General features: G+C 46.4%; 1 protein-coding gene across 1 annotated transcript in view; it reads left to right on the top strand.

The window, feature by feature from the left end:
* LOC117728107 (remodeling and spacing factor 1-like) overlaps nt 1–12809 on the top strand; it is a 19287-nt gene extending 6478 nt beyond the window's left edge. The window contains 13 exon segments of the mRNA XM_034528831.1: nt 389–1820; nt 1934–2009; nt 2011–2190; nt 2338–2547; nt 2831–2935; nt 3584–3663; nt 3757–3805; nt 4536–4642; nt 4726–4790; nt 5115–5292; nt 5765–5994; nt 6614–6811; nt 6992–12809. Coding sequence (XP_034384722.1) covers nt 389–1820; nt 1934–2009; nt 2011–2190; nt 2338–2547; nt 2831–2935; nt 3584–3663; nt 3757–3805; nt 4536–4642; nt 4726–4790; nt 5115–5292; nt 5765–5994; nt 6614–6811; nt 6992–7800 — 3719 coding nt within the window. The 3' untranslated portion in view covers nt 7801–12809.
* The last annotated feature ends 936 nt before the right edge of the window (nt 12810–13745 follow it).

Raw genomic sequence — 13745 nt, forward strand, 5'->3', positions numbered from 1 at the left:
GTTAAGGATAAGTTGAAATATTTTCAGTTGACTGTTTCGGAAGACCAGTAAAAAGAGCATTGCAATAATCTAATGTCTTTTGGAATAAGAAAAGCATGAATATGTTTTTCACAACCTTTTTAACAGATTGGAACCGTCGTACTTTACTGTTTCTCTGTACGGGATTCGGAGCGTTAATAGAGCAGCAAACAACTATTTGATATGTAAATATATAGTGGACTAATGGCTCAGCCATAGGGAGGCCAACGATAAGAAAAGGGCTTCCTAATGCGTGCCTCCACACTCTAGAACAATGCCCAGGCATGTTAGTTCTGACACCATCTGACGGACGGATCTGATCATCCTTGATGTCATGACACATTTTTAATGACACATTTTTGTCTTGCAGTGGTGAAGCTGGAGGAGACGGCGGCCACGAAGCAGGAAAACACCGAGGCCGAGGTGAAAGAAGAGAAGGTCGACTGCACGTCGCCGCCCGTCTTTGACAACCGCGTGAGCACAATCATCACCGTCATCAAGTCGGAATCCAGGGACGCCGACGCCCCCAAAAACGCTGTGTCGGTTGTCATGGCGCCAGGCGCGACTGCCACGAAGCAGGAGACGAACAAGGAAGGGGAGGCGGAGCGGGCGGTCGTCAGGATCAGCCAGCAGGCCAAGATGCCACTGAAGAAGAGGGAGCTTAAGATCGCGGAGAGCTACCACGGCAACCATCTCAACAACAGTATCAACAGCAGTAGCATTATTGTTTGCAACCCATCAGTCATCCAGACCAAGGACAGCCACGGCAAAGAGGGGAAGTTGCCCGGCTCGTTGGTGCCGCCTGGTGGCCCGGCTGCACCACAACCACAGCAGCAGCTGGTTGTCACCGCATCCAGGCAGGAACTGAGCAACGGGAGAGCGTTTCTCTCGTTGCCGCACAAAGAGGGACAAAATGGAGTCATAGGGGTCATAGGTCAAGTCGGCGTCATAGGTCACGTGGGGGTCATCCGCAGCCCATCCGAGCGCCACAGAACCCCAGGCGCCGAGCAGCAGGAACAGAACGGGCCCAGTTTAGACCAGCGGGACTCCAGAGCTGAGCAGGAAGAGAGGGAGGTCAGTCGGCAGTCGGTGTTGGTACGAAAGGGACCCGCTGAAGGGGAGGTGGCGGCAGCAGACACCGCTCCTCCTCCTCCTGTGCCGATGGACGCTCCAACAGCCAGAAAACTACCGCCACCGCCATCCTTAAAATCTGATCCGCTTCCTGAAGCTGTAGGGAGGAAAGTAGTTTCCGTTAGCCTTTCCCCACTGCCGCTGTCTCTAGAGGACCCCAAGAGACAGGCGGCAGGAGACCTGGGAGAAAAACCGACTGAGGAGCAGTCGGACAGGGGGACGACAACAACAGAACAGAAGGATGACATTGTGGACAAGAGGAGAGGAGAGCTGTCTGGACTTTCTTTGACCGAAGAAGGAGGTACAGATAACCATAAAGAGAATAAAAGCACTTTAGAAAAGTCTGATGCAGAATCTGGGAGTACCACTCCGCTTCTAAAAGCGGACCAGCAGGATACAAAGGACCAGCAGGGAGACGGGGTCAACGCCGGGCTGGCTGCCGAGATGAGGGCAAAGGACGTCGGGCTTGGATCAGGGGAGAGGAAGGGTCCCCTGGAGGAAGCCTCCTCTGAGCTCCAGAAAGAAGGAATCCGGTTGAAGATCAAGATCCCCCCCCACCGGAGAAACAAGTTACGGGGGAAGGGGGGAAAGGAGGAGGAGGAGGAGAAGGAGCGCGAGCAGGAGGCGCAGGAGGACGGGAGGCTGCTGAGGAGATCTACGAGGATTTGCCGGTATGTGTGTGATAAGATTCATGAAACTGGGAGGATTTGAAAATACAGTTTGTTTATGTCTGTCCGTTGTAATCTGACAATAAATTCAGTCTCGTCTGCCTCTTTTCTTGAAGATCTGCCTTGCCAACCTGCAGGCCGAGCTCAAAGGCGGCTGAGAGCCAGAGAAAGAAACCGCAAAAAAAAACTGGACCTGCCTAGCAGAACGGAGGAGGAGGAGGAGGAGGAGGATGATGATGATGATGATGAGGAAGAAGAAGAGGAGGAGGAGGAGGAGGAGGAGGGGGAAGAAGTAGAAGAGGGAGAGGAGCGGAGCTTAACCGCAAAGAATGACTGCAAAACAGAACCAGTCGGACAAATAAGGAAACAAAGGGTAATCAGTTTCTAAATGTGTGTCATGGTGAGAATAAACACAAAACAACTTCAACTTACTTTTCTTTTTTATTATCTGTTCGTCTCTCTCTCTCTCTCTCTCTCTCTCTCCCCCTCTCTCTCTCTCTCTCTCTCTCTCCTCTCTCAGGGCAAACGGAGGCATCGGCGCCCCCGATGGTCCAACATTCGCGCCAAGAGACGCAAACTGAACGAGGGAGAGGAGGCGGAGGGCAGAGGGAGGAGACAGGGAGAGGGGGAGAGCGAGGGAGGGAGTGACTCAGAGGAATCGTGCAAACTGGAGGAGATTCCCAGCGAGGACGCCTGCAGTCACTGTGGCCTGCCCAACCACCCCGAACTGGTGAGGGGCTGTTTCAGCTCGTTTATCATACACGCGTTCTTCTAATTCAACGTGCACTAGGCAAGATCCATAAAGAAAGAAACATCTTCCGCATGAACTGGAACTCTCCAGATTCCCAAAACGCATTCAGGCCAAAAACTGTATAAAAAACCCCTGGCCTAAACAGGATTGAATTCGCATCATTTTGATATGACAATGCAGCAAAATGTCCCATTTGAGAAGCTGTAACCATAAATGGTCTGGTATCAGTTTCTTTGTTAATGACGTGTCCTCGTGTCCTCAGATCCTGCTGTGTGACTCCTGTGACAGCGGATACCACACTGCCTGTCTGCGGCCGCCGCTCATGTTGATTCCAGATGGACAATGGTTCTGTCCCCCCTGCCAGCATGTAAGCTCTCTCTCTCTGTGTGTGTGTGTGTGTGTGTGTGTGTGTGTGTGTGTGTGTGTGTGTGTGTGTGTGTGTGTGTGTGTGTGTGTGTGTGTGTGTGTGTGTGTGTGTGTGTGTGTGTGTGTGTGTGTGTGTGTGTGTGTGTGTGTGTGTGTGTGTGAGAGAGGGGGGGACTGCTACTTTGGAACATATAAAGCACATTTGAGCTCTTCATCAATCTGTCAAGCAATCCGTGTATCAAACCAAAAGCCTCAAGTCCTACCGTGTGGTCAGTAGAGTCTGAAGGGAGTTGATGGTTTGTAGAACGGTTCATTGTGAGTTTTTTTTTTCTTTCATATTGACAGTTCAGTCACCAGACCTCACTTCATGTAGTACAAGTACAACAGTAACTTTTAAAAGTGGTTGCCAGGCTGGCCTGAGCCTTTGGTTCATTTTGGAGTGCACGTTTTGCTAGCTGCTGTCCCTTATATTAAAAAGTGATACCAAATGATTATTTCTCAAAAGGGTTTCCAATGGCAACCTGACACTACCTCCCTACTTGGTGAACTCGGGACACATTTCAGTGTTGCTATTATACAGGAGGCTTTAGAAGAGACGTTTCCTACGTTTAATATGCGTGTTTTTCTTGGGCCGGTTTCCTCCGTCCAGAAGCTGCTGTGTGAGAAACTGGAGGAGCAGCTGCAGAACCTGGACAGTGCTCTGAAGAAAAGAGATCGAGCAGAGAGGAGGTACACATACACACACACACACACACTGTGATCGACTTTCAGAAAAAAGACTAAACGATGTGGATTGACCCTCCTCTCTCCCCGTCTGTGCAGGAGGGAGCGGCTGGTGTACGTGGGAATCAGTGTGGAGAACATCATCCCTGTGAGTAAAAGAGTTTGAGATAATATCCCTTTTTAATATGTTTTAATGCCGTTTCAATTTCATCACATTTCAAATGGAAATGTGATCGGTACCGTTCTTCTCAGGGCTCAGGAGGTATGAAGTATCTTGGAATTATGATTGACGGATTCTCTCATTTAAGCTTCACGTTCAGCAACTGGTGAAACGTTGTTTTTATTTTCGAAAGAAGACACTAATGGGAGACTTCATGCTTGTTTTAAAGCCCTCTTGCTCTCCATATCTGGTTGGATGCTCTGCATCGGCATATTCTTATTCATAAGGCTTCCTTCTTACGAACAGACCTCCATCAACTTCTTCACATCTAGGACCTCTTCCTACTATCTGTCCCTCAGGCCGTGCTGCGCCCTCAGCTTGCAAACCGTTACTGTCGCTTGAATCTTCAGCAGCTGGTCTCATTGGTCGAATTTAAAGTGAATCCAAATGACTCGGAAGTCTTGCTTATAGTTATAGTGTCATATGTGCTGCTGCCTGTCTTAACCAGGACAGCCTTGAGAAAGATTTCTTTTTTTAAATCTTCTGGTTGAATAAAGGTTAGCATAGGGGCTCGCTCTGAACTGCCCTCTGGAACTAAGAGATTCAACGGTGTAGACTTGTAAAACGGACTTAAACCAAACTTGACATTTTGGCCAATCTTTTTTACGTTAAATTAATATTGATAAATAATTTGTCTCAACTGTTTGTTTTCTTTTAGGAGGGAGATGAGGGAGAAGAGGAGAAGTCTGCGAAGAAGAAAGATCCCAAAAAGAGCAAAAATCTGGGGAGGAGATCAACCAGAACCAGGAAGCACATCAGCTACAGGTGGGTGTGGCCAGATGGCGTGTCATACTTGCAAGATTTCTCACAATAAAAACATAAAATCCCAACATCTGATTTGTGTGCAGGTTTGATGACTTTGACGATGCCATTGATGAGGCTATAGAGGAGGACATCAGGGACCTCTGCGGAGGTGAGATTTTCCGCTGGAGTGTGTGTGTGTGTGTGTGTGTGTCTCTCTTTTTGTATCGCTGTCCAGTCGGAGTCATTCGGTCTGATCGCCGCGGTTACGTTGCCCCCCCCCCCGCATCCCCTGTTTAAAGAAATTCAACCCTGATGGACGATGCACAGTCTTGTAAAAATAATACCAGTATTTGGTTATGATCCACGATGCCATGTAGGCAGACACTCGTGATTCCCGCCCACATCTGAATTCATGGTGTCTGGTCTTTCTCTCCGTTGACTTGGTGCCCAAGTTTCCTCTTAACGTGACCTCAAACCCACTGTCCCGATGCAGGAGTGGGGCGAGGCCGAGACATCGCCGCCATCCTGTCCGAGGAAGGAGGGAAGGGGAGCCAGCGGCCAATCAGAAGCCAAGCCCATTCCGCCAGGAACAGGAAGAGGCGGCGACTGAACGACCTGGAGAGTGACAGCACGGCGGCAGAGAGTGAGGACGAGTTCATGCTCAGCAACAGGTAACACACACATACATACACACACACATACATACATACATACATACATACATATACACACACATACACACATACATACACACACACACACATACATACATACATACATACATACATACATACATACATACATACACACACACATACATACATACACACATACATACACACACACACACACACACACATACATACATACATACATACATACATACATACATACATACATACATACATACATACATACACACACACATACATACATACACACATACATACACACACACACACACACACATACATACATACATACATACATACATACATACATACATACATACATACATACATACATACATACATACATACACCCTTTCCACCCTTCCTCTGTGTTACTTTCCCTCTCTCCTTGTTCATGCTTAAAATAAGAATTGAGGGGGAACAAAAGTATTTGCTTCCTTCCCCCTCAAAGCTCGGAGGATGAAGATTTCGCTGCGTCAGGGCCGGACGATGACGAGGTGGAGGACGAGGACGCGGGCAGCGCGGAGAGTGGGTCCCGCCCCAGACGGGCGGTGAGAGGGGCGGTGAGAGGGGCGCCCAAGGAACGACCGGGCAAGACCCAACGCGGGGGCAGGAAGCGACCGAAGCGGCGGCGGAGACGCTCCTCCGAGGAAGAGGAGGAGGACAGCGATGAGGAAATTGGTGAGTGCGCCGGCGAGGGGAAGTGCTCTGCATCACAGTTGCAGAGTTGATCGAGATGATTTAAGAATCGCTTTCATGAAGGAAGCTGCTGTTTGTTTAGCTGATGAGCTTTTAGACATGAGCACTAAAGGTAATTCAACTCTTTAGTGTTTCTATAATTTAAGGGCCCGTTTCCACATCGCATCTTATTCATTTTTAAAAAATGTCTTATGACTGCAATACGGGTGGTAGACTGGCATCGCTCCTTTTTATATAGCTGAGATTATCACAGTACAATGTGACGGCGAGGAGGACGATCTGACGGAGGCTACGCCTTACACTCAGACTCGCCTTATCTGCTCCCACAGATGTTATGATAGCGTCGTCTGACATTATAAAGGATGTAAAGATTTATTTGTTTTTAAAAAAAGTTTGAATGGGTGTTTTTACAATTTCACTTCTACTAATTCAAACTTCTATGCAGAAGCTCTCAAGTTTTCAAACTTTGAAAGACTGCAATTAATATATTTTGGTCTTAAAATCGCCCAAAGATGTTAAACCGAGAAAAGGGATCCAGAGAACATCGATTCTGGTACTATTCGATCATCAAAATGATCGAATAAACCCTTGTCCTCTGCAGGCTCGGATCAGTTCAGCGACATGACCGACAGCGACGCCGACAAGAAGAGGCGGGGTCTGAGGCGCGGCCAGCGCCAGCAGGTCAACTACCGCGAGACGACCGAGTCGTCGGACAACTCCCGGGCCTCCGTCAAGAAGGTCAAGGTCAAAGGCCGCGGCAGACCTCGCAAGGAGCATTTCTCCAGTGACTACAGCGACGGTCGGTCATCTCCTCTCAGATCGCCACACTCTGAGCATGTGCACTGGTTCACGCTGATTCCCATTCAGTTTGACTGGATTCCTATTCAAGTATTATCTGTGTGAAGGATCCAAGTGCAGCTCAGCAGTTTCATTGCAGATCCAAGATTTACATCCTTCCTCTTTCCTTCTTTTCTTTCAGCTTCGCCTTCTTCCCGAGACACGGAGGAGGACTACGAAGATGAGAAGGAAGATGGCCAGAGGAGAAGAGTGAGCAAGAGGAGGAGAGAGGAGGAAGACCTCCAGAGAAACAGGGTGAGGCAAAAGCGGAAAAGACACGACGAGGACGAGGAGCGCGAGAGAGGGAGGCGGCTGAAAAGGAAGCTCCTCGAGCGGGAGAAGACGGACAAAGACAAAGCGAGGCGGTTGAGGAGGACAGAGAGAAAGGAGGAGGAGGACGACCCAGAGAAGATGGGCCGGGGGAAGAGGAGAGAGATACTATCGCTGCAGCGCCGCAAGCGGCTTGCTCAGATGCTGAAAAAGAGGCGGCCTTCGACGGATGAGTCTGACGAGTCGGAGGAGTCTGAGACGTCGTCGTCGGAAGAGGATCGTCCAATCCGCAAAAGACTCAACCGCATCGACTCTGATGACGATGAAGAGGAAGAGGAGGAGGAGGGAAGACAGAAGAAGGTGACAATGAAGAAGTTCAGCGACGCTCAGGAAAAGGGGAGGGGCCGTAGCCTGTCTCCGTCAAACATACATCGGACCTCCAGGGGCCTGGCGAAGCCTGGGGCCGGGAGTCCTGCTGTTCACAGGGACAGTGCGGAATCAGACGGGCAAGGCAGGCACAACGGCCCCTCACATCCGGAGGAGGAGGAGGAGGAAGAGGAGGAAGAGGAGGAGGAGAAGAAGGAGAAGAAGGAGAAGAAGAAGGAGGAGGAGGAGGAGGAGGAAGAAGAGGAGGGCCAGACAGACTCATTAAACTCTGCCCAGAACAGTCCGCAGTCGTGATGGCTGTGTTTGTGTGAATAACATTTGCTTCTTTGTCTTTTTTTTCTTCTTCTTTTTTGTAACTGTCAGGCCTTTCACCCCCCACGAAACCACCTTTTTGAAAACTGGATTCCCCCACCACCTCCGCCTCCTTCCCGCCTTGCTCCTCCTCGCTGTTGTATTGTGTTGAGTGCGCTCTCCGCGGTCATATACCGTGACCTTTCAACCACAAGACTCACGAGCTACGCATTTACGCTCATCGTCACATCTGGCAGAACGGAACCATTCAGCCGGACCCCAAAAAAGAAATAAACAAATAAAAGTATCCTGGCGCCAGGACATTCATGTTTCAGTGGACGCACTCGCACACAGCCGGAGGTCCTCATGACCCTCTGAAGTTCTCGTCTCTGCCGGATCCAAGCAGCAGGATGATGGTGGATTCATCCCATTTTGGTTTGAGTTGAATTGGTCACAGGAGTCAGTTTGTAGCGTACTTTTAGCTAAAAGCACTTCGTCATTCTCATAGCACTTAATAACCCATCGCCAAGGAGGGTGTCGGTGTCGAACAGAACACTTTGGATCATGTGAACTGATGGCTAAAGACACCAGACTTGATCTCCACAACAACAACAAAAAGCTTCCTCTAGTATCTACGCATGCAGATAGTTGTGGTTTTTATTTGTCCAGGTTTTGAGATATCAGAGTTTTTGGCCTCTACCTCAATACCATGAGTTCTAAGTTATTTGTTTAGTGCTCACAATGGTGTTTTCATTGTTGTTGTTTGTACTAATAAGGTACCCAGTAGCCTTAAGGGCCGATCACACCAAGACGCGCCACTCACTTTTATGCGTGTCCAAAAACAGTTTGGGAAAACGCTGGTGCCGTACCCATAGACTCATCGTCATCGTGACGTTTGTGAACTGCCGGTATGAACCTCGAGTTCGCCGATTTCGACTTCTATACAACCAGACTTCTTATTGCAACCAAAGGAGTCGCCCCCTGCTGGTCAGTAGGGAGAATGAAAGTTCATGACCCTTCCTCATCGGCTTCACGCGGCAGAACCGAAGGGGTTTTTCTTGTGTGGCCGACGCGTTTCTAGCGACACATCTCGGTGTGATCAAGCCCTCACGGGCCAGGGGGCCTTCAGTTGCATGTCATACACCCCCCCCCCCCCACCATGTCTCCTGTCTCTCTCAATGCTGGAGAAAAGACCAAAAGGGATCTAGTTAACAGGAAGGAACTTGACTTTTAAATGCACCTTTTTTCTAGTGCAGTGAGCACCACAAACTAAATTAGGATTCACCTCCATTGTGTTAAAAAAAATTTAATAATTCAAACTATCTGCATGGTTAGATCCTACTAGAGGTATAAGAAAATGATCGATACTGTTAGCTGCACAATATTCAGTGCTTGTGTTTGCTCTGTTAAATGCAGACTTCATTTAAACTCAGTTTTGGGTAAAATCAAACTTTCTCAAGATGTGACGAAAAAATTAATGACTCAACAACGACATTGTCAGAACTTAGAATGATTCTCATTCATTTGACTTTACAGGGTTGGTTTTGGGTTATTTGAAGTGTGGTTGTATGAGGTACTTCTCTGTAGTCAGTGTATTACTACAGTAGTAGGAGTACCAGCACGGGAGCAAAGCAAATGTTCACTACCACCTTGCTGTCAGACGGACCTTTTCTGACGGAGAACCGACGCCATTAGCTCTGCTCTTTTTAGTCACAAGACTCCATTGACAAAAACATTCAATCTGACCTCGCAGTAGAAAGAAGTTACCGGTCGACCGTTGCCTCGATCGGTTAGTCTTTTTTTTGTCAATGGAATCTGGTTGCTGAGAAGAGGGCGATGTAACGGCTTCGGTTCCCATCTCAAAGGGCCGTCTAATGGCAAGGTAAAAAGGTGAAAACATTCTAAATATAGCAAACACTTAAACGATACACTGTTATTTCTAGGTCCCGTCCACAGGCGCACATTGCTTTGCTAACACACTGACTGAGGAGTACCTCACACAACCCCACTTCAAAGCATCCAGACGATCCCTTCACAGAGCTGAACTAGGCCCATATTCTGGATCCAAGGGACACCCTGGATGTTCTCTCCCAACAGTGTTTGGTTTCAGACCGGTCGCTCCGCACCACACCGTGGCTCAGTGGAGACCACGTTTTGCTGTACATACTTTGCCCGTGCGCTGTTCCTTGTAAGATAGTAGATGTTCTGTTCTCTCTTAGTCCTCTTGTAAAATATAGTGTTCTATTTTCTATATGAAGGAGAGGAGAGATGCTGTTGTGAGTGATGTGTGGACTGATGAGGTTTCAACTGCTAGATCGTCGGCGGCTTGCTCGTTTTGTTTCGAGGTTCCCGCAGGCCGTTGGCTTTTGTATGACGTAGGACCAGCGTGGTTCACCAGGAATATGTCCCAGAACGTTGACGGAGAGCCGAGTGCCGCTCCCCTTCAGCCCCCGCGTCGCACGCCGGTAGAGATGTTCTCACATGTGAAGAGCAGGAGTTTCTGACGCTGTCCTTGACAATCTTTTATTTTATTGCTTTCTGTCAGTAAAAAATAAATAAAAGAAGCAGCAGCTGAAACGGATGATGTCCAAAGTCTTGAGCCTGGATTCGTCAAACTTTTAAGATGTAATCATTTCAACGCTCCAAAGCGAGCAATAAAACCCATTTACCAAGCGACTTGCTTCTACTCACAGCAACATGTAAGAGCAGCGATCGGGGGCGACCCCCAGCATTGGGCGACTCCCACCATTGGGCGAACACGAGCATTGGGCGAACACAACCATTGCGGCGATCCCCGGGCATGTGGCGATCCAGAGCATTGGGCGATCCCCAGCATTGGGCGATCCCCAGCATTGGGCGATCCCCAGCATTGGGCGATCCCCAGCATTGGGCGATCCAGAGCATTGGGCGATCCCCGCATTGGGGCGATCCCCGCATTGGGGCGATCCCCAGCATGGGGCGATCCCCAGCATTGGGCGATCCCCAGCATGGGGCGATCCCCAGCATTGAGCATCGAGCACGCTTTACGGTTCACCTGTCAGAAAACAAACGATACAAAAAAACCCGATAAAATGCACAAAAAGTGGTCGCAAACCAATTCGCCATGAAATATATTCTTGTTGATTGAACCCGATAAAGAAATATCAAGTGAAATGAACCCAATTCTGAATTATACACATTAAAATCACCGTCTCAAAAGATTCATTTTTAATTCCCAAGAAATATGATATGATTTTAAAGCTGTGAGTAGGAGTGAAAGTTTTTTTTTTTTACTCATTTAAAAAAGAAGAAAATGTATCCAAAATATGACTATGTCCAGATCAGTCTGCATCTCTGGTTGTGATGAGGAGGGAGATCCTCCAGAGTCCACTTCTCAAGTTTCCTTTGTGTTTTAATAACAAACGACCTGACGAGCCTCGCACAGCCTCAGTGCATGAGAACGCGGTTCCTGACGCACAACACAAAGCAGCTGAAGCCACCGAAAACATTTCAAGTACAGTATGTTCATATTTTTACTCGAGTTAGGAAGGCAGTTTACTTTCAAGCTTAAGGTGCAAGAAAAACGTTTGTTTTAAGAAAAAGAATTAGCGAAATCCAGCGATCTAAGTCTCGAAAAGCTCCTTAAACCAGCAAGGATTCTTTATCTTCACACACACAAATCCAATTTGACAAACAGCTACTTTTATACAGTAAAGAGTTGGAGGAGTTCCCCTTTTTAAGAAGAGTTTTATGGTTCCCCATGTCGGATCATGTGAAAGTGTATTTTGTAACATGATGCCTCGTTGGTAAACAAAAACAAAAAAAAAGCTTCTGTCACTCATCTGAGAAATATATGATGATGTTTCAAGGTTAACAGAAATCTGGAGATGTGCATAAAGAGAGACGGATGAGAAAGAGACATCTTTTCGACTTTTCGAGTTTATTTTCTAGAGAGTCGGGCACTTTATTACCGTTGCCTGTGTGTACCGATGTATCGTATCGAGTCTGTTAAAGGCCACCAACTCTTAGAGGTGTTGACCGGTGATCCGGTTCAGTAGATCACGGTCTGAGACTTTAGTCGACAAATGTTGTATCCTTTACGGTAACTTTGAAGAACATACCATAATGATGAAAATAAATAAAAACTAATCAAGTCTTTACCTCACAGTATATTAGTGGTTTATATTTAGCCTCGGAGACATTGTGGTGGTGGGGGGGATAAAATGAAATACAGAGAATTATCGGTTGATTTTTATTTTATTTCTTTTGCATAAATGTCAGCGTTAGAAACTTTGGTTTTGGGTCACAAACGCAGACTTTTGTGCAGAAGAACTTCTCAGTTTGCCAACTGGGATAACTGGTACACACTGACTCCGCCCTCTCACGCTCTAATACATGTTGGCTACTAAATTACTCGATGTTCTTTTAGGTACTTTCCTAAAGTTGAGCAGGTGTTGTGGGAATCCATCATGAGGAACAAAAACACCAATTAGATAAGAATTAGAACAAATGCTCTGCAGGTTATCTCTTTTCAAATGACATTTGTGTCTCCATGTTAATCGGGCTGTGGTGGAAAATCCCCTTAATGCAGCATCTTGATCGTCACGATGATTTAATATCATTTATGAGCTCCCCTCTGGAGGCAGAACCAACAGTCTGTCACCCCACATGTGTTTTCTCATTATGATCTGACAGCATTTGGATATCAATGATAGTAATAAAAAAAAGAAAAACCTCTTTGAAACAAGATGAATCCCCCCACCTGTGTTGGCAGTAAAGGGAGATCAGGCTAATTAATGTGTGTTGATGCCACCAGCCCCCCCGCCGTAAAATCATTCCACTGAACCCGGTGTGCATCTGCGTTTGGCACTGTGACAGAATCTGTTGGTTTTAAAATGTTAATCTACATTCAAACCACTGGAGGTGAATGTGGCTCCTTCCATTTCTCTGTTGTACCGTTACTGTAGTATTGCTGTAACATGAATGTTTTCTAAGTTATTAAAACCAACATCCCAGGCATCTCCTCAAAAACACGCTGTGTCTTTGCCTCATTTTTATTCCTGTTATGAGTTGATATAAAATGAAGGTTACATTAAATATCTTTAATGTATGCTTTTTAAAAATTGTTTTAATCAATGTACGTATTAATTATAGTCCTAATTTCAACTGTCACTATTAATTAGATATTTATTTTAAGGAAAACATTTTTTTAATTATTAATTTCTTTAATATTTTTGTATTTAAGTTAGGTATTGTATGTATTAATTAATGTCCTAATTTTAACTGTCACTATTAGATTTTTCTTATAAGTACAAATACAAAAGACGTTTTTGCGCTTTTTATTTTTGAATGGCTTAACCGGAAGCTTGATTTATTTTGAATGGCTTTACCGGAAGCTTGATTGATTGGGTCTGTGGTTACCGCTCGGTCACGTGCCGTTCGACCTGTCTGAACATGTACACTGCCCTCTGCTGGTTACAATGTGTCACTACAGAGTTCAGAAGTTGATGTGGATGCTGTTGACAGCACGGAATTAAATCAAGAAAGCACTTAAAATGGAAGAAATGTGGGATTAAAGGGTTATGCATTTGCAGACTAAAGCTGAAAGATCACTAAATATAAGGGGAAGAAATGGACGTTCCATGTATTAAAGGGTTAAAGCACTAAACATAAAGAATATATCGAACTTTGTCTGAAAAAGTGAGACAAAATACACAACATCACAATTATAGTATAGAGGGTGATACAATAAGGAGTAGAGGAGAGGAGGTAGTTCTATCCAGATGAAGGTTGGATTACACACGCTTCAATAAGCGTGTGTGTGCACACTGTAATATAGTTAACACATTCTAACCACGTGATAACGAACAATGTAAAATATATTGAAGTAAGGTTAAACGAAGGGTGAGAAGCTGGAGGGTATTGGGACACAGACCATAGGAACAAAGGAGATACACATGATTGTTGAA

Source organism: Cyclopterus lumpus, chromosome 25 (genome assembly GCF_009769545.1).
Source record: "Cyclopterus lumpus isolate fCycLum1 chromosome 25, fCycLum1.pri, whole genome shotgun sequence".
In the NCBI taxonomy this organism is placed as follows: Eukaryota; Metazoa; Chordata; class Actinopteri; order Perciformes; family Cyclopteridae; genus Cyclopterus; species Cyclopterus lumpus.